Source organism: Littorina saxatilis, linkage group LG16, assembly GCF_037325665.1.
Source record: "Littorina saxatilis isolate snail1 linkage group LG16, US_GU_Lsax_2.0, whole genome shotgun sequence".
NCBI lineage: Eukaryota > Metazoa > Mollusca > Gastropoda > Littorinimorpha > Littorinidae > Littorina > Littorina saxatilis.
This window is the reverse complement of record NC_090260.1, coordinates 25,592,558-25,614,925: the sequence shown is the minus strand read 5'-3', so window position 1 is coordinate 25,614,925 and position 22,368 is coordinate 25,592,558. Positions and strand designations below refer to the sequence as shown.

Here is a 22,368-nt window from a genome sequence, read left to right as displayed (position 1 = left end):
GTCACACCCTCATTTTTCAATCAAATTGATTGAAATTTTGGCCAAGCAATCTTCGACGAAGGCCAGACTTCGGTATTGCATTTCAGTTTGGTGGCTTAAAAATTAATTAATGACTTTGGTCATTAAAAATCTGAAAATTGTAAAAAAAAAAATTATTTTTATAAAACGATCCAAATTTACGTTCATCTTATTCTTCATCATTTTCTGATTCCACAAACATATAAATATGTTATATTTAGATTAAAAACAAGCTCTGAAAATTAAAAATATAAAAATTATGACTAAAATTAAATTTCCGAAATCGTTTCAAAGACTATTTCATCTTATTCCTTGTCGGTTCCTGATTCCAAAAACATATAGATATGATATGTTTGGATTAAAAACACGCTCAGAAAGTTAAAACGAAGAGAGGTACAGTAAAGCGTGCTATGAAGCACAGCGCAACCGCTGCCGCGCCAAACAGGCTCGTCACTTTTACTGCCTTTTGCACTAGCGGCGGACTACGTTTAGTTTCATTCTGTGAGTTCCACAGCTTGACTAAATGTAGTAATTTCGCCTTACGCGACTTGTTTTTTTTTTTTTTTTTTTCGACCTCAGATGCATGCAAGGCTGCTTCAACCCATCTTTTTTGCCTCTTTCGTCTTTTTTTTTTTCTTTCTTTCTTTTTGGGCGGTGAGCATATCCTTCTTCATTGGTCTTTTTTTTTAATGAAATTTTAATTTTGTTTTCTTTTACCTTACAGGTTACATTTCCATTAGATTACTTTTTAATTCAACAACAATTTAACTAATGTCTGCGTGTATGTGCGTGTGTGTGTGTGTGTGTGTGTGTGTGTGTGTGTGTGTGTGTGTGTGTGTGTGTGTGTGTGTGTGTGCGTGTGTGTGTGTGTTGTTGTTGTTGTTCCCATAATTCTGTTATATAATACATTTACAGCGGGACAATACATAACAGGTTAATTAATCCAACGCTCGATAGACAAAGGCGAGAATTTACAAATTACCAATTACAGTACTAGTTTTCAGCACAGCATCATACAGCGCATATAAATAACTTTACATTAAAATATAACAGCACAATACTACTAGTTATCTATATTCTTATACACAGTTCAATTTTACTAGAAATTTCGAACTCGAGCTTGGTTCTGAAATAAGATCTTCATGTTAGTTTTTGGATTTCCGTACTGGCTTATGCACATTTTCGATATCAATATAAGGTGATTAATTATGAAGGTTTTCTCTCTGGGGATGTCACGTGTGAAATACCCAAAAAGAGCCTCTTCGCAGCTTAACTTACGCGACTTGTTAATTCATTCTTATAGTCACACTTATTGATTGAAATTTACTTTGACAATCCACGTTTCAAGTCAAGCTCAAACCCATTCACTACCTCGAATTGTCACATTGTTTTCTGTTACCTTGCTGGTTATAACGAATGAAAACTTGTAACGGTAAGGAAGCAGTTTTTCAACAGTCGTTCATACGGATAGTTTCGAGGTTGACCATGGGCAGCGCCATTTTGTTGTGAAATACGTCATCAGTTTGGGAGGGGTGAAGGCAACATTGTTCATCAGTAGAAAGTTGTGAAATCCGTCACCCTATGGGAGGGGTGAAGGCAAAATTGGTTATCACTGAGTTTGTGTAGCACAGGAAGTTGTGAAATACGTCACCCTATGGGAGGTGTGACGGCAAAATTGTTCAACAAAAACATCATAGGTCGAACTGTGCAGGGTCAACCGCAACAAACTCAAACCATTCATTCTAAATTGCAATTGAGTGACTTATATACCGACATTTTCATTTCTTATTTTCAGCACAGGTGTAGGAAAAAATCATGAACCAAAATGTTATTTATTTTAAAATCTAACATTTGTTTTACAAATGTGACCATGGTCTTTCAAACATATAGTGACATTAAACATTGTTATGTTAAAAAAAAGAAATAAGAAAAAAAGCTTTTGTGCACAAATCAGAACATACATTGTACATTTTACCTACAGTGTCTGTGGCGGCAAAGGACCCAGCAAGTTGCACTGATCTATATTTTTAGATCAGTGGCAAGTTGTCAAGAACAGGCGCTTGCATTTGGATGTGTCCACTGATAGTAGGTTTGGTTGTGATCAATCAGAATGATGTGGGAATAAAAAATGTATGACAGTTTGGTATGATGACATGTAATTCACATATGCTGAAATGTGATAGTATACATGATATGATATTATTATGGCTGTTGCCATGACCATGAACCCCAAGAAAGGTTTAATGTTATGTAAAATCAAAATACCAAAATCAAGCACCTACTAATCTGGTCTACGGCGCGGGAAGATTGAGGCCTTCGTAAACGTTCAACGTTGGCCAATAATGATTTTAACAATGTTGTGTCGTTTTGTATTATGTTTTATTTTGTTGATCAATTGATAAATATGTCTTCCCAACATATTACAAATCAAACAGAAATAAAGTTTTTGAGAACTACAATAATTATTGTTGCCGTCAAAACCTTGCAAGGCCTCAACAGTTCTCACGAGATCAGTTACATTTTCTCTCTCTCTCTCTCTCTCTCTCTCTCTCTCTCTCTCTCTCTCTCTCTCTCTCTCTCTCTCTCTATCTCTCTCTCTCTCTCTCTCTCTCTGTATGTACCCTCTGAGTCTCTCCGCTTCTGTCTTTCTATGTCGGTCTCTGTCTATGTGTGTGTGTGTCTCTCTCTCTCTCGCTCGCTCTCGCTTTCTCTCTCTCTCATCTGACTTGGCACACAGGTCAAAGCAGAGGTTAACTTGAGTGCACGTGTACCTAACAGGAGGGGGGGGGGGGTGTAATTTCTTGAATTAGCTGAGGGCGGTGGTGAACATGGGTCTCAAAGCAGAGGTTGGGCTATTTTTAGACCGTCAACACAGACAGTACAGCGTCGTCAATCCCCGCGTGAAGGAAATCGCTCACCTTCCACGTCCAAAACGTAGCGATATTATTGACACGCCAGATTAGCGCGGTAGCGTATTGTGATAAGCAGGAAAGCGCGCTTTTCTGTATTCTTGTTAACTTCGCAATTTCCGGAAAACATCCATTTTCATTTTGAGACTGTTCTGTTTACATTCGACACTATCAAAACCACTTTGCATTGCAATACTGAATTTTTTTTTCTGTTTTCAAAAGCTACAGCCAATCGTTATTATATCCCCTTAGGTACAGTTGTATAACATTATTGGCACATGTAAACAATAGGAATTAATTAATGAACGCTACGAAAAGGGCAGTCTTTAACCTCCCTGTTGTCACTCAGCATTTTTTTTTTTAAATTCTCATCCACACTTTCAGCACTCCCCCCACCCGCCCTCCCCATCTCAGATGTAATTTGTAAATGGCGTTTTCAGCCTTCAATCCACTATTTAACAAAGTAAGTCAAGCTTTTCAAACCTTTGATGTTTTGCTGATGTTCAGTTTATTGTTTAATGAAGATCTCATGGTTCAAAATTTCATACTGTTTTTGTCAAAAACGTGCGTGTGTTCCATTTCAAACTAACCTCACTGATGTGAACTCCATTATTACTGTCACATCTGTTTTACAAATTACACCCATAATCCAAACCAACGCGCAAACACACACACACCCCAACTACACACATATGTACTCGTTACCATTAGCCAACGCTCGTCACAACACTGATAGACTACGAAGCAATCTCTTTGATCATCTCTGCGCTGAGTCGGTCACACTTTTGCTCACCCCTGCCAACAATCTCAAACGTATCCTTTTTTTTCAATCACTACAAAATTATCATACAGCTTTTTATGTCTCACTAAATTATAAATCAGATGTATGTGGTTGTTTGTTGCCTTGAATGCCCCAAGGGGCAAAAATGAGTGTTTCTTCCATACTAATTAGCCTCATTTGCCTAAACCATATAGGAGTTATCCGTCCTTATAGAGTTAAATTTTTTTTATATAAATCCCATGCTAATTTCAAATACAGCGTGTTGCTATTCACTTCAATATAATAGTAAATAACAATCAAGAAATAACGAAGTCTTTGAACCACAATTTCCCAGATATTTACACTTTTCATTTTGTTTCAATTCACACCACAAAACATACACTTCGCCTTTTGCTATTCAGTCTCAAAGACTGGGTGGCCGAGTGGTAACGCACTTGCGCTCGGAAGCGAGAGGTTGCGAGTTCGACCCTGGGTCAGGGCGTTAGCAATTTTCTCCCCCCTTTCCTAACCTAGGTGGTGGGTTCAAGTGCTAGTCTTTCGGATGAGACGAAAAACCGAGGTCCCTTCGTGTACACTACATTGGGGTGTGCACGTTAAAGATCCCACGATTGACAAAAGGGTCTTTCCTGGCAAAAATGTATAGGCATAGATAAAAATGTCCACCAAAATACCCGTGTGACCTGGAATAATAGGCCGTGAAAAGTAGGATATGCGCCGAAATGGCTGCGATCTGCTGGCCGATGTGAATGCGTGATGTATTGTGTAAATAAAATTCCATCTTTCACGGCATAAATAAATACCTGCGCCTTGAATAAAAAAATAAATAAAAATAAAAATCCCTGCGCTTAGAACTGTACCCACGGAATACGCGCGATATAAGCCTCATATTGATTGATTGATCAAGTCTAAATAATAATAGTATAAATCATAACTAATTTTCTTCACACCATCATAGACATCATGTTGCCTCACATGTTCTTTGTACAACCGTTGGTTTTCACAATAAATATTGCATTACAGGGCCGGACCAAATGAGTTGTAAGGGGGGGGGGTTCCTCCTTTTTTTTTGGGGGGGGGGGCAAATCAGCGAAGTGGCGAAGCACTTTGAACTAGGGGGGTCCGGGGGCATGCTCCCCCGGAAAATTTTTTGAAAAACGGTTCAAATCTGTGCAATCTGGTGCATTCTGGGCCTTGTTATGAGGGTTAAGGCCTGACAGTGTGAGTTGGTGGGGGGGGGGGGGGGTACCTTTTTCTCATCGGATTTCACATTGAATAAAATTTGTTAGAGACACACAAAATTTATTTTAAAAAAAAAACACCATTCAAAGCAAGGTACATGCTTTTTCCAGGGGTGGGGTTCCGGAACCCCTGGAACCCCCCCCCCTGGGTCCGGCCCTGCATTACTGTAATTGTCTTCTTTTTCTTTAACAATGTCTTTCCAAAAACAAAACTCAAAGACCACAAAAGCTATTGCAACCTACTCCTATCTCTCGTCTCTCTTCCTGGGTACAATGGTACCTAAGACTTACATTCAAATGCTTACATTTCCATGCTACCCACATTGTCAAAATACCAATAATTATTCAAAACAAATGTTAACTACTACCTAACTTCATTTCAGACCCACACCCATTATTATACACACATTTCACACTTAAACCATTAGTCGGCCCCCTGTCGATATTTATCGACCAAGTTCCTTGTGTGTTCTCACAATAAGTCGTTTTGTGTGGTGTAGGTATAATGCGAGTGATGTATCTGCGGCCGCGGACTTTGCTGTCCATCAGTATCGGACTGGCCGTCCTCTGTCTCCTTATCTTCCACTTCAACGGCAAATCTGCTTTTCAGGTGAGTACACACACACACACACACACACAGGCGCACGCACGCACGCACACGCACATATTAACATACACATTTACATTCACACACACACACACACACACACACACATTCACACACACACACACATTCACGCACACATACACACATACACGCACACTCACTCACACACACACACACATTCACACACACACGCACACACACTCACACACACACATTCACACACACACACACACACACACACACACACACACACACACACACACACACACACACACACACACACACATATATCAAATCGAGCGTTAACCAGAAGGGAAAGTCGCACCTCACGAATTTCGTGTCTGTAAAATTCCCTACACACAAAGTCGCGGGCTTTGGCTTTTGTTTGTTCCGGGTCAGTTTGTTTGTTTGTTTGTTTGGCTCAAAGAAGGGAAATCCAATGTCCAATCGATACGTATCGATTGGACATTGGATTTCCCTTCTTTAAGTCATGTGACGTCAAAGGCCTACAAAACTTCATATTTGGGCGTTTCAGGTTGACCGAAACTTCAAAGGAACTACAAAACACACGTCATGTGTTTGATTGCATGTGTGTGTGCTCGTTCAATCGTCAAAACAACAACAAAGTCAGTACCTGACGTGTGATTTGTAGTTTCTTTGAAGTTTCGGTCAACCTGAAACGCCCAAATATGTAGCTTAGGGTATGATTGCATGTGTGTGTGCTCGTTTAATCGTCAAAACAACAACGAAGTCAGTACCTGAAAGGAATTCGATCGATACATAAATGTTATTTGCTTTTTTGACCAAAATATGACATTTTACACAGATCTCGACAGTCATTGTTCACCTCGACCGCGAGATCTGTGTAAAATGTCATATTTTGGTCAAAAACGCAAAATAACGTATAATACACCTTGTAGTCTAATTGCAATATTTCTTTTCCAGATTTCAAGCACAAATGTGTGCATTACGTGACGTAAGTCGAGAATAAAACTACTTCAAACAGCCGCTCCTCTGCTTACTTTAAAGGGGGTTTAAGGCCCACTGAGGGAGAAAAAAACAAGAAATTGTTTTTAAGGTAAAGCCACTGAGAACGTGACTCAGAGACGGGTTGACATGTTCAAACAAGCCTCGTACAGCCTGCGACGGTCTTACAGGTGAACAATGACTGTCGAGATCTGTGTAAAATGTCATATTTTGGTCAAAAACGCAAATAACATTTATGTATCGATTGAATTCCTTTCAGGTACTGACTTTGTTGTTGTTTTGACGATTATACTTATGTATTGATTGGCATCTTTAGTTACATAGGGGGGCTGCCTCAAAAACTCGCACATAAAAGAGTTTAGCAATAGCAATGAAAATGGGCACACATTTTCACATGCCTCGTATAAGGTAAAGTCATTGTTTAGGTAAATAATGAATGGTTTACGTACAAAAAAAATTATTTAGAATTGTTTTACATTGTTTATAAACAATTACTTATTTAGCACATGAGCTTCTAAATAATGATTATTTAGCTAAAACTGATGAAAAAACATGAAAAAGTATCCAAATAATTATTTGACAAACGGAATGCCATACATTTCTGCAGATACACTCAATGACCATTTCTCAAAAATGGCTAATAAAGTAATTTCTTGTGATCAGACACAGTCAAATAATTTAGAACATTTAAAGGAATACTGCAATTCAAAACAGATACATTTTCAGCATACACTGCCACCGATGACTATACTGGATGTTTACTCTCATCTTCAGCATCTAAAACAAACCAGAACACGTGACATGGATGGTCTGGATGCAAAAATTATAAAAAATGGCAGCTCCAATTATCAGATACATTGGCATTTATCTATAACCTTTGTATTGACAAAAGCTATTTTCCTAAACAATTCAAACAGGCTAAAGTGATTCCTCTCTTTAAATCAGGAGATACTACAAATCCTTCAAATTATAGACCAATATCAATTCTATCAATCCTTTCGAAGCCTCTTGAAAAACATATCAATAAACACATCCTTTCTCACTTTGAGAACAATAAATTGATCCATGATAATCAATCAGGTTTTAGGCAAAAACACTAATGTCAAACAGCGCTTATTAGTTTAGTAGACCAATGGCTGACAAACATTAATAATAATCAGTTCTGTGCTGCTCTATTTGTTGACTTTGCTAAATAGCTTTTGACCTAATTGACCATAAACTCCTTATCAAAAAGCTTGAGATTTATGGAATTGCAACAGATTCCATAAACATTTTAACATCTTTCTTGTCAGACAAACAGCAAAGTACTTATCTGAAACAATCATACTCTTGTAAGCAAACAGTAAGGTTTGGAGTACCACACGGTTCTATTCTTGGTCCATTACTATTTTCAATATATATAAACGACCTACCTCTATTTGTAAAATGCATGTGTGAACTATTTGCAGATGATACTACAATTCATTCTAGTCACCAAGATCTTATTAAACTAGCAAATATCCTCCAAGAAAACATTGATCGATAACTTGAATGGTCAGAACTAAACCATATGTCACTGAATCCAAATAACACTAAATGCATGCTACTTACCACGAGGCAAAAAAGACAAACTCTAACATCTGGATTTCCGACAGTGCTAATACGAAATCAAGATGTTACCGAAGTTGATAGCCATAAAGTCTTGGGAATAACCATTGACAATAACCTGTCTTGGTCAAAACATGTAGATACACTTTGTAAAAACACATTAAAAAAAAATATTTCAGTTATCAAAAATCAAACACTTTCTAGACCTTCGCACAAGAAAACTGTTTTTTCAGGCACATATTCAGTCAGCTATTGACTATGCTTCCACAGTGTGGGACTCTGCAAGTGCAAATACTTTGAAACACTTGGGCAGTTTACATAGACGAGCTGTTAAATTAATTATTTTAAAAAATACATATCTTTCCATGACTGATTATAAACGATTGCAAATTCTTCCTATCAAAGATAGATTTGCATATAACAAAGGTGTGATGACGTATAGAATTATGTCAGGGAATGCACCTACACTCATTGCCTCAAATTTCAAAATAAATCATAATAGAAAATGTAAACCCCAACTCCAAGAATTGACCTGTACAAGTCGAGTCTATCATATTCTGGAGCAATTATGTGGAACGCCATTCCAAATATAATTAAATTACGAATTCATGAAACATCATTCAAGGAATATTACATGCTGTTTCTTTTACAAAACTTATAAGAAATATTATCAAGCAGCTGGCAAAATATAACTGTACTCTCTGATTATATTGAAAAACATGATTATATAATTATAAGAATCACCATGCATCTTAAAATGTCTTATTGGTTGCTTGACATGTTAATTATGGTAAATATGTCATTTGTACTATAGTTAAACTTATCTTTTATTTCTTCTTGTTTGTTACCCCTCAATGGGCGAGGGCCAGATGAAAAAAGCATGTATACTATGCTTATTCTGTCACCCTCGTAAAATAAATTTCAATTCAATTCAATTCAATTCAATTGGTGTGTCAAATAAGTCACGTGATGCACTAAATCAATCCTGGTTGGTCAAGCAAGTTACGTGGTGCACTAAATCAGTCAAATAAGTCACATGGTGCACTAAATCAGTGCTGTTGGTCCAATAAGTCACGTTGTCTTCTATATGAGTCCTGGTTTGTCAAATAAGTCACATGGTACACTAAATCAGTCTTGGTTGGTCAAATAAGTCACATGGTGTACTAAATCAGTGCTGTTTGGTCCAATAAGTCACGTGGTCTTCTAGATGAGTCCTGGTTTGTCAAATAAGTCACACGGTTCACTAAATCAGTGTTAGTTGGTCAAATCAGTCACGTGGTCTACTAAATCAGTCTTGGTGTGTCAATGAAGTCACGTGTTGCACTAAATCAGTGCTGTTTGGTCCAATAAATCACGTGGTCTACGATATGAGTCCTGGTTTGTCAAATAAGTAACACTAGATGAGGAAGAAGTAGAGCCGAATGGTACCCGGCGTACGCGATTGACGCCACACGAAGGAAGGGAGATAAACGCGCAAAACACTGGAGAAGATAAGGAAGAGTTACTGGGAATGGATGTACAGAAAAACCATAAAAACCAAAATCGGTTCAACGCTGCGCGCTGAGAGCACGTGTTGAAAATGTTCATCGACCAGATTGTGTCCGGGGTGTACCTGAATATGCCCACCAAATTTGAAGCAGATCCATCGAGAACTTTGGCCGTGCATCGCGAAGTGACAGACAGACAGACACACACAAGCCGGATATAGATATAGATGGTGGACTAAATTAGTGCTGTTTGGTCCAATAAGTCACGTGGTCTACTAGATTGGTCCTGGTTTGTCAAATAAGTCACATGGTTCACTAAATCAGTCCTAGTTTGTCAAATCAGTCACGTGGTCTACTTAATCAGTCTTGGTGTGTCAAATAAGTCACGTGATGCACTAAATCAATCCTGGTTGGTCAAGCAAGGCACGTGGTGCACTAAATCAGTCCTGAATGGTCAAATATGTCACGTGATGCACTAAATCAGTCTTGGTTGGTCAAATAAGTCACATGGTGCACTAACTCAGTGCTGTTTGGTCCAATAAGTCACGTGGTCAACAAGATGAGTCCTGGTTTGTCAAATAAGTCCCATGGTTCACTAAATTAGTGCTAGTTGGTCAAATCAGTCACGTGGTCTACTAAATCAGTCCTCGTGTGTCAATTAAGTCACATTGTCCACTAAATCAATCCTGGTTGGTCAAATAAGTCACATGGTGCACTAAATCAGCCCTGGATGGTTAAATAAGTCACATGGTGCACTAAATCAATCGTGGTTTGGCAAATAATTATTGTCACCACTCGAGTATAATCATTAATACAGATGACTTGGTAGTAAGAAGGGTGCAAAAGACATGGTGCAACTTAGCCTTTTGCCACTGAGTGGGCGGCCCGTAATTAGTCTGTAGTCTCCACAACTGCTCCGTTGAATGTAGTGCCGGTTAGCGTGGCAAGGAAGCAGGGAACAGTGGAGACATCAGGCGCCTCACTCAGTCGCTGAAGGTCCTCCCCTAGTCTACCAGAAAAAGTAGAGTTGTAGCTGGTAGGACGGCGACAGCGACAGCAAATCACCAGTACAGCAGGTTAGCAGGTTACACGAATGCCGCGGACGACCTGGTTACAGCATCCCAGCGTAGCACGTAGTCGAAAACAGCCAGCAACAGAAGGCTCAACAGCCTTATGTAGGTAGCTCTCTCTTTTAAGCGAATCCGCTTCCTTTTGAATGACTTCTGTTCGTCACAGAAATACCGCCATCCTCCTCTCGCGCTGAATCCTTAATGCGGTGAAAACGCACAGCGGAGAAACCTTGACGCCCCGACTGTCAGCCAGCATGTATACAGGGAGAAGGTGGTCTGTCCTTGTAGTTCCTTTTAAGCCCCACTGGCAAGCAGCATGGCACGTTGATATACGGTGAAGTATTTAAACGTGTTGAAAACCATCAAACTTGTGGGAGAATTAAGACACCGACGCTTCTCTCTCGCTGCTGAGTTTTGAGTGTACAGTTAAAATGTCTCACACAGACAACCTTGACAAAATCACGTGACTCACCTTGTCATATTCCAAGTTCAGCTATCACCAGTTTTGCCCCGACAGCAGAAATCCCCCACGTGAAATCCGTGCGACACGAAATACCCGTGTTCGCTATTGCTCGGTCAGCTAAAACCCAGCCGTTGACAGAAAGCACAGGCGCTTTCTATCGCAATTGACCAAGAGAAGGCACCCCACAGAGTGACACTTTCTCGATCCACGTCACTAAATCGTGACAATTATCATGGTGCACTAAATTAGTTCTGGTTGGTCAAATAAGTCACATGGTGCACTAAATCAGTCCTGGTTGGTTACAGAAGTCACATGATGCACTAAACCAGTCCTGGTTGGTCAAATTAGTCACATGGTGCACTAAATCAGTCCAGGTTGGTTAAAGAAATCACATGGTACGTGCACTTAATCAGTCCTGGTTGGTCAAACAAGTCACATGGTGCACTAAATCAGCCCTGGTTGGTCAAATAAGTCACATGGTCCACTAAATCAGTCCTGGTTGGTCAAATGAGTCACATGGTGCACTAAATCAGTCCTGGTTGGTCAAACAAGTCACATGGTGCACTAAATCAGCCCTGGCTGGTCAAATAAGTCACATGGTGCACTAAATCAGTCCTGGTTGGTCAAATTAGTCACATGGTGCACTTAATCAATCCTGGTTGGTTACAGAAGTCACATGGTGCACTAAATCAGTCCTGGTTGGTCAAATTAGTCACATGGTGCACTAAATCAGTCCAGGTTGGTTAAAGAAATCACATGGTGCACATGACTTTTCAGAGTGATTTACTGCGATGGACCTGGCGTAAAGTAGAAAGAAATGTTCTTGCAACACGTACTGAGAAGAATACAGAAAGTAAGTGCTTGTTGTATATCTCTGTATCGTTCATTCTTAATCGTTAACAATGTTTATTACATGTCGCTCTCAGCTCTCGGCTCTCACAAGCAGAAACACTCTGCAGACGACACAATTTTAGCTTTCAAGGTTTCAATTCTTAGGTGCATTCCAGTTGTCAGTGGAAAAAATGTAAGAAATATCCTTTTCTCCGGGAACAGGATAATAAGAATTGTCAGTAAGTACTGGTGTCACATGACTGATGTGAACTAGTTGATTGGCTAATGGCGATGCGCTAAAACTGTTAGCGCACTCTTGGAGTGCGCTAACTTTTCCACAAAGCGTATTATTCTGCCCTTTGCCTAAGCGAGACTGTACTCTCATCCTCAGAATTAATTAATGACATGTAGCTTATATTCTCCAAAATACCAATGACCATAAATGTCCTGCTTCTCAATTAAAGCAGAAGTGGGTTTTTTCTGACAGATTGCATGTGCCTGTGCCACAGTTGCCACTGATCTAAAAATAGAACCCGCTGTGTCTAATTTTTCAGTTTCGACTTGCAAAGGATTCTTCTCATAATTATGCCGTGTTAGTGGCATGTAGCTTATTATCCACATTACCAAATGATGAGTTAGTATATACAATTCCCAGCAGCTAACAGAAAACACAAGTGTTATTCCGATAACGTACCAGCTAGATCAGCATTTGGAATATACGTAGCAGACTACACTGAAATACGACTGCATCTGTTCAGTAAATGAATGGTTTCCGAATTATTATTTCAAGGCAAGAACAATCGGAATCGAAAACGTGTAGTGTTTAGAACGTTCTTACCATATATAAGACTTATTACCAGCCTGCCTCATGCGTGCAGACTCAGTGCAACGTGACGAGTAATTTTTGTTTTTGAATTGAGACTGCAGTGCAATGGTTCGATTGCCATAGCCTAGCAGACGACATAAATCCCGCTCAGCAAATTAACATGTTGGGCAAATGTGAACGATAAAACGATGGGGATATAATACGTGTAGGGTTCAGAGCATTCTTACCGTTCATATTTAGTACCAGACTCCCCGATGAGTGAAGATATCACACGAGAAACATGCCACATTTATTTTGAAAATGTGATAACCGTCGACCTTGGGGGTTAGCCAATTCAAGGGGAGTCACTCTGCACAGTCAATCCGTCGAAGCTCGACTTGAGGTTTCGAATCGCAAATAACTAAGAACACAGTCCTTTCTCCGAGTTCAAATGAGGTCTCTCTGAAAGATCATCACTGTTTAGCTTAACGCTACACTGGAATTTACCAACAGAAATTAAAACAAGAGTCTGCGTGTGACGAAAGCACGACACACTTGAGACAGCCCACACAAATGTAGATCTATCTTCCACGACCTGACCACACAGTTATGCCTATTCAAATGCGCGTAGCAAAATGTGCGTGTTGTATCTTCTTTTTTCTCTGGCGGTACCGACAATATCGTTATTGAAACAATCCCAGTGCACTAAGAGATTTATAGAGCAAATCTCGAAAATAATTATTGAACTCAGCGCTGTGGGCTTCGTTCAATAATGAATTTTCTCGATTTGCTCTATAAATCCCTTAGTGCACTGGGATGTCTCAATAACTTAAAATATAGATGGTATGAAAATGCTCTACTGTTATGGGACTGGAGATTTTGTTCGAACCAGTTGAAAATCTCCTTTTCCTTGGAGCGCCATTTATGTTTCCGAGCGTTGCTATTTCAAGATTCCTGCGCAGCTAAAAAAACACAACATAAAGGGAATTTTGACGAATTTTGCCAACACGTGCGCATGTTCAGATACATTCACAATGGTTTAGCTTTTAAAAGTACATGCTAAGAAAGGTACAGCCTGGTTTCCCCGGTTTTACAAAAGCTTTATACAACCTTTTACCGTATATGGAAATTACAAATGACATGTTTGACTATGGAACATAACTTGCAGTCAGAGAGATGGCCAAACGGGGAGACTGCCTTGTTCATATAACTTCAGCCTAGCTTATTTTCGGGTCTCTGTCGCTTCCTGTCTTTGTCTTTGTCTGTCAGTTTGTTCCCCCCCCTCTCTCTCTCTCTCTCTCTGTCCCTCTCTGTCCCTCTCTCTCTCTCTCTCTCTCTCTCTCTCTCTCTCTCTCTCTCTCTCTCTCTCTCTGTCCCTTTCTGTGTTAGCGATAACAATGTTGACGACATGGTGTCGGTAAACTGTGACAGTGAAAGCAGTGCGAGTGTGAGTGACACAGTGGGTCAGGGGTCAGATAAGAATCCTATTCTGATAGCAAACCTAGACATGCGTGTTGTAAAAGAAAAAGATAAAGTCGAGCACACAACAAATGTTAGTAGCTGTAAAGTCACTGGAAGTGTGAATAAGCCCTTTTCCTTTTTACAGTGGAATGTTAACGGCTTGTACTCCAAATTAACTGACACAGAATTCGTAAATTATGTAGGGAGTTTCGATTCTGTTTGCCTTGTAGAAACGTTTATGGATGAATTTACGTCAACTGTTTTTGATGGTTATTCACTTTTTGTTAAACCCGCATAGTGGGGCTCCTATGTTGCAGAATCACTCAACAATTAATCACATCTTGTGACAAACATCATACTTCGTGATATTGTTCCTTATGATGTTTTAAATGATTTCAGATACAGAGCCACTTCAGAAATTGATTTTTGTGTTTATAATAATGAATAAAAGGCTGCACCTACAGCAGACGATTTTCATACCAAAAGCCATCAGCAGTAAATATTTCCAACTCAGCAAATGTAAACTTCAATTATTAACAATGCACCAGAAGTTGTCTGGTGATAATATATACATGAAATAAATATTTTCATGGGTACTTTTGTGTTCTGTCATTTAGTTTTATATTTTTTTTAGAAAAGTATATATCCGCAGCTAGAAAATTCAAGATGGCGGCCTCCGTACCAATGCGTGTTTTGATTGAGCGAAAACAACGTTTGTGAGGGTAAGTTTTTAAGATTACCCTTTCATTCACCAATTTCACGTCATTATAATCTTTATTTGTCCCCTCGGGTCTGTTTTTGATCGGCTGAAGCGCTGAAATGCTGCACACTTTCAAATCTTGCTGAAACTGGATTGTGATAGATCTAGATCTATCTGTTGATTGAATGAAAGAAAACCATGCTCGCCACCCACATGATTTTGGACAAGTTAAAAGAACTTTGAATAAAAGGCAAGGAGACAGAGATTGTTCAAGGCATGATAATTAGTCCTGCCTATTATAAAGGACTTGACTTCCATAAGTTTCTAAAAAAACTGAGGGGGGAGGGGGAGTGACTTAGAGTAGGCCACAGTGACAATGGCATGTACTAACTAGTAGGAGGGCCAGCTTGGGGGGGAGGGGGGAGGACCATTCCCCATGTCTCTACGGTCTTGTGATCAAAGTTTCAAAGATGATAGCTAAAAGACAAAAGTATGCAATAAGCTTATGTGCTAATGAAATGAGAAATGAGTGGTTTTGAAAAAAGTGGTACCTCTCTCTGAGTCTGAGTCTCAACACTGTTACGATTTTGGTGTGTTACTTTTTTCTCAACCTTTTACTTAATTTAGATTGACCGTGCATTGATGTGCATTTTATTTTAACAGAATATACAACTGAGGGTTACACCACATGCGGGTTCCTGAGAACAAGAGTGCTGCGTGAATACATTATGAGCAATTCTGCCGGTGCCACACAAACGAGCTGATTTCACCATTACTATCAAGGTTGGTACCTAATACCTCCAGAGTAGCTGAACACTTTGCATCTTTTTATATTTAGTCAAGTTTTGACTAAATATTTTAACATCGAGGGGGAATCGAAACGAGGGTGTGGTGTATGTGTGTGTGTCTGTGCGTGTGTGTGTGTGTGTGTGTGTGTGTGTGTGTGTAGAGCGATTCAGACTAAACTACTGGGCCGATCTTTATGAAATTTGACATGAGAGTTCCTGGGTATGAAATCCCCGAACGTTTTTTTCATTTTTTTGATAAATGTCTTTGATGACGTCATATCCGGCTTTTCGTGAAAGTTGAGGCGGCACTGTCACGCCCTCATTTTTCAACCAAATTGGTTCAAATTTTGGTCAAGTAATCTTCGACGAAGCCCGGACTTCGGTATTGCATTTCAGCTTGGTGGCTTAAAAATTAATTAATGACTTTGGTCATTAAAAATCGGAAAATTGTAAAAAAAAATAAAAATTTATAAAACGATCCAAATTTACGTTTATCTTATTCTCCATCATTTGCTGATTCCAAAAACATATAAATATGTTATATTCGGATTAAAAACAAGCTCTGAAAATTAAATATATAAAAATTATTATCAAAATTAAATTGTTCAAATCAATTTAAAAACACTTTCATCTTATTCCTTGTCGGTTCCTGATTCCAAAAACATATACATATGATATGTTTAGATTAAAAACACGCTCAGAAAGTTAAAACAAAGAGAGGTACAGAAAAGCGTGCTATCCTTCTTAGCGCAACTACTACCCCGCTCTTCTTGTCAATTTCACTGCCTTTGCCATGAGCGGTGGACTGACGATGCTACGAGTATACGGTCTTGCTGAAAAATGGCATTGCGTTCAGTTTCATTCTGTGAGTTCGACAGCTACTTGACTAAATATTGTATTTTCGCCTTACGCGACTTGTTTTATATTTAGTCAAGTTTTGACTAAATATTTTAACATCGAGGGGGAATCGAAACGAGGGTCGTGGTGTATGTGCGTGTGTGTGTGTGTGTGTGTGTGTGTGTCTGTGTGTGTGTGTGTGTGTGTGTGTAGATCGATTCAGACTAAACTACTGGACCGATCTTTATGAAATTTGACATGAGAGTTCCTGGGTATGAAATCCCCGAACGTTTTTTTCATTTTTTTGATAAATGTCTTTGATGACGTCATATCCGGCTTTTCGTGAAAGTTGAGGCGGCACTGTCACGCCCTCATTTTTCAACCAAATTGGTTGAAATTTTGGTCAAGTAATCTTCGACGAAGCCCGGACTTCGGTATTGCATTTCAGCTTGGTGGCTTAAAAATTAATTAATGACTTTGGTCATTAAAAATCTGAAAATTGTAAAAAAAAATAAAAATGTATAAAACGATCCAAATTTACGTTTATCTTATTCTCCATCATTTGCTGATTCCAAAAACATATAAATATGTTATATTCGGATTAAAAACAAGCTCTGAAAATTAAATATATAAAAATTATTATCAAAATTAAATTGTCCAAATCAATTTAAAAACACTTTCATCTTATTCCTTGTCGCTTCCTGATTCCAAAAACATATAGATATGATATGTTTGGATTAAAAACACGCTCAGAAAGTTAAAACAAAGAGAGGTACAGAAAAGCGTGCTATCCTTCTTAGCGCAACTACTACCCCGCTCTTCTTGTCAATTTCACTGCCTTTGCCATGAGCGGTGGACTGACGATGCTACGAGTATACGGTCTTGCTGAAAAATGGCATTGCGTTCAGTTTCATTCTGTGAGTTCGACAGCTACTTGACTAAATATTGTATTTTCGCCTTACGCGACTTGTTGATAATTAACAAGTATGCACACATATGCGTAAGCTACCTCTGTGAATTTGGTGGGTTTACCATACCCTCACAAGGGTCAACATTCTGTAAGCGACTGTTAGAATTCTAATGAATGTAGCGGCCAGCAAGATTTAAGAATCAGTTGGGTAACTGGAAACAGTTTTTTTGTATTGACCTTAAATAGTAAGAATTATACAAATAGTTAAAATACAATTTTTGCATTTTATCTTTTGTGTGAAGACTTTGGCTAACTCTCTGAGATAGTAAACATTATTCAAATAAAATTGTCACTTTTCAGCTTTTGTATGAAGGGTACCCCAGGTGGATTTCCTACACCATGGATTTAGAGGAGGCCAGACATCTAAGACGGTCTGCTTCTCATCCCAGCTGATTTCAGTTTTCTGCTTATGAAGTGTGCATCGCTATGGAAAAGGATTCAGCCATTTTTTGCTCACCACATTGCCAAAGCCATTGGCCCCGAGAAGTCACCCTGCCTGCCCATGTTTCACAGTTTTACAGACTGTGATACTGTGTTGTTCTTCGGTGGTATTGGGGGCTTGACAAGTATGGCATGCATTAGTAGACATCACACAATCTTTCCTCAGGTTGTCTGCTCTTCTTTGAGAGCTAAGTACTACTGACAGGTCAGTTCAAGAGCATTTTATGGTACTTCTGCAGGACAAAACCAAACTTCCTTGGTGTGAACAGTGCTAGAAGGTACCTCTTCAGTCAAAAGCGCTGCCAAATTCCCCAAAACACCCTTACAAGTAACGTGCAGGACATGAGTTTGAGAAGAGCAATCTACCAATTAGACTACGTCAGTAAATATACAATCAGGCAAACAACCCAACACCAATAATTGTGGGGCTGGCAGTCCAAGGCTGGAAAGTGGGAGTTATTTTGGACGAGCCTTCAAGAGGTATCCAGCATGTGCCGAGAACGCATGAAGTGTGGAAGTGCTGTACAACAAAACGCTGCAAATGCTGCAAAGAAGGACTGAAGAGCTCTGCTCTCTGCAGCTGTGCTTGCATGCCTGTGAAAATCAGCAAATTAAGGGCAGGTGGGCCAGTGCAAAATTGACCAAATCGTTCAAAACACTGTTTTGGGTATTTTAGCAGATTATGTTTCCATAACATACCTATCATCCATGTGTGTCGGTGTTTTTGTCAAAAGTGTCCTATTTATCTGTCAATAAAGACAAAATGTGAACATGTGTGGCATTGATTGTCTTCTGTAGTCGATATTCCCCCGCCAAAAAATGTCTCATTTCAAAGGCTAGTTACGGCTTTGTCCTCAGCAAAACAGTGCATTCACGACATACGAAACTGCGCAGCAGCTCTTGACCTATAACATGACATCAGTGTTTTGATGAATGTTCCATTCACTCAGCCACTTGTCCGTTGCAAAGGCAGCAATCGTAATCGAACGGAAATGTCCTTATTTGGAAGGTACTCGACATCCATTGGTTCATGTCATAAACCGAAATCGGGAACCAGTTTACTTTGTGAGTGCGCATGCTCAGCTTACGAATTTTGCATACGGAAACTACCGAAGAGACTCTCGGCCATGACGGGAACACCCGAAGTTCACTCGGTTTTACAACATCCTGGTTACACATCAAACGATCGGTGACAACCGAAAGCGAATTTTTCCTTGAGAAACAACCTTTGATACGATAACAATGGCTCGAAATAAGAAAGAGGACAATGTCTTTATTGGTTCGGTTAGCAACAACAAGTAGTTCCGCTGGTACTAGGCCAAAGTTTGGATTCTGTCGGTGTTTCCGATACAGAGGAAAGCTTTGATCTCCACGCAGATCCACAGGTCGCCATTTCCGAACACGCCATGCAGCACACTTTTTACGTCTCGGCACTGGCTTGCTTTGCGCTGAATTTGAGTCAGTTTCTGTGCAGTATCTCCTCGACAAGCAAGTTGAGCATTTGCTACGCAAAAAAACAAAAACAGGAGAAAGTATCCAACATCAGTCAGATTATCGGTAATGTTTGCTGGGCCTGCCATTTCCCGAACGAAACTGGATCAGCAACTGTTCGTATCAATCTGCGCTTTCGTAAATTCCGTCACTGTCTTGACGAACTGTGTCATTTTCTTCACCGCGATACACAGTTCATTGCGAAGAGCTTCCTCAGTAAATCGTTCAGATTCCACGTACGATTTGTTGTCAAAAAACAACTCAAACGAAAGTTTCAAACTCATCATCCTCCATCTTGCTTGTCGAAGCACCAAAGTACTGTATCGATGTAAAAACAAAAGCAGAAAACTTCGAGGAAACCAACAAATCGACGAGATAACGGAAGGAAATAAGTCTCGTTCTGGCTCAAGTAAGTTACCGTTAAAAATACCGTTATTCTCGCATGCAAATACAAACGAGAATCGGGTCATTGATACACGTTTAGCGCTGGGGCAGTATCCCCATGCTGGTTGACAGAGGGAAAGAAGGGATGGACGCATAAATTCTCTGCTGGCGTGCTAAAGGCTAAGTAGTTTGCAATTCAAATAAACTAAGCTGTTCATTCATAACACAGTTTTGTCCTTGTGTGTCTGTTTCAATAGTGTTTCTGTGGTGTTCAATCTTCAATGTCGTTTTTCTCAGTTCAGCCATTTTGCCTACGGTTACGTCTTGGGTTACGCGATTTCTCTGGCTGTAATTTAGCTAGAGCAATATTTTCTTTTGTAGTTTGTGCAGAATATAACATTCTGGGGGATTACGAAGGGATTTTGCTGAAATTTTATTATAGTCATATCCAGATTATTTCAAAAAATAATTTCGCAAGCGTTACCCTAAAGTTTGACAGTTGTAACAAAGAAGTGTTCCTAACTCCAAATATAAATATAATAAACAAGATCTGCTTCGTAATCCCCTAGAGCATACCCAGAAGGATAAAATAAAACAATAATTAGAAGTGTGACAATCACATCTGATGAAAATCCGTGTATCTCCTGTACTCCACTTTTGTCTGTATTTTGACTGTTTTTGTCGCGTAAAACAAAAACCAGCAACCGAAAATACAAAAAGTGACTATTCTTTGTCATCATTTGTTCATTTCTTTCATAAAATAACATTCAGACACAATAAAACATTGAAAATTAAAAAAAAAGGTAGTGCACTGGCCCACCTCCCCTTAAACTGTGTAAAAATATTATTGCACCCATTTTCGTACCCCAACTCAAACATTCATTCCCGTATCATTTTATTCAAACTTTTTATGCCAGTAAAGGCTCTCACAAATGGCACATCTTTCAGATAAAAGAAGATTTAGTTACAGGGGTCACATGACCGCTGCCAAATAAGGGTACCCTTAACGTGGCAAAGGGGATGTGATCACAACTTTAGGTACCCATTAAAAAGTCACACAAAATTCATGAGGCACAAAATCTATCCAGAACAGGATGAATACTTTTTAGTGTTATGTCATTATTATACCTTTCATTTTTATCAATTTGATTTTTGGGGTACCCTTATTTAGGCGGCGGTCACATAACCCATGTAAATTAAATCTTTTATATTAAAAGAGTTCCAGATAGCCACGTTGTGTGCCCTTAATAGCATAGACAAATGGAATAAAATGGCACAGGAATAAATGTTTTCGTTTTGGTACGAACATTTGTGCGATAGTTTTTTGTTGGCACAGGTTAGGTAAGCCAACGATTCTTCAACCCTGCCACCCACGCCGTCCAACCAATCGCTGCACCATTGATCATGTATACATGTATTGTTATGTTTTAACAATTGTTTCTGTTAGTTTCTATTGCAAGAGAATGACTTGTAGCATCAAATACTCCTGAATACCTTTTTCACAGGCGGCCATTTTGATTTTTTTTTAAACTACTGATTTTTAAATTTTTCTCGGTTCCTCTTTGTCAGGTTTTGTTAAGCACATAAAACCATACATTTATACCAAATTTGGTGTTTGTCACATGAAATGAAATATGCCTAACATACCCAACCGTTTTTACTGGCGGCCATTTTGAATTTTGTTATAAAAACTACCGATTTTTTAATTTTTCGCGGTGGCTCTGTATCAGGTTTTGTTAAGCACATAAAACTGTACATGTATGCCAAATTTGGTGTTTGTCACAAGAAATGATTGATTTTTCAACATAGGAGCCCCACTAGCAGTGAAGTTTACCAAGCAGGGCCGACGGTCAGGCGGTGTATTGTGCCTAATAAGAAATGAGTTTGCTCCCTTTGTGCGTAAACTTGATGTTGAATGTTCTAACTTCATTGTTTTTGTCCTTGATAAAATCCTCTTTGGAATTTCAAAGGATATTTTGTATGTGTGTGCTTATGTTCCGCCCGAGGGCTCGCCGTATTACTCGTTTTTTGATCTGGATAATGGTGTTTCTCTACTAGAAAAATGTTTGACTGAATGTTTGTTGACAGAAGGTGATGTTTATGTCGTGTTGTCGGGTGACCTGAATAGCAGAACAGCCAATATGTCCCAGCCTGTATTACAAGATCATGATATTTTTGATTTATTGCACAAAAGTCAGTCAGTTTGCGGGAATCGAAAATCACAAGATCAGATATTGAATAGTTATGGTAAATATTTGTTATGTGCACTGCACTTGGACTGTGTATTCTGAATGGTGTGTGTAATGGGGATTTGCAGGGCTGTTTTACCTACATGTCAGAGAGGGGGAGTAGTGTTAATGATTATTTTTTGCTGTCTAATGATTTATTTGCAATTGCTCTGTCTTCGAGCGAACTGTTGGTGGCGGGCCGGATTGAGTCAGATCATATGCCAGTTGAATTGCATGTTACGTTCCCATGTGATAATGTTTATCATGATATGCGTGAGAATGCAG

General features: G+C 39.2%; 1 protein-coding gene across 1 annotated transcript in view; it reads left to right on the top strand.

Moving 5' to 3' along the window:
- Positions 1 to 22,368, top strand: part of LOC138950664 (uncharacterized) — a 52,338-nt gene that overhangs the window by 12,375 nt on the left and 17,595 nt on the right. Inside the window, exon 2 of the mRNA XM_070322375.1 lies at positions 5,447 to 5,556. Coding sequence (XP_070178476.1) covers positions 5,452 to 5,556 — 105 coding nt within the window. The 5' untranslated portion in view covers positions 5,447 to 5,451. The remainder of the gene's footprint in view (positions 1 to 5,446; positions 5,557 to 22,368) is intronic.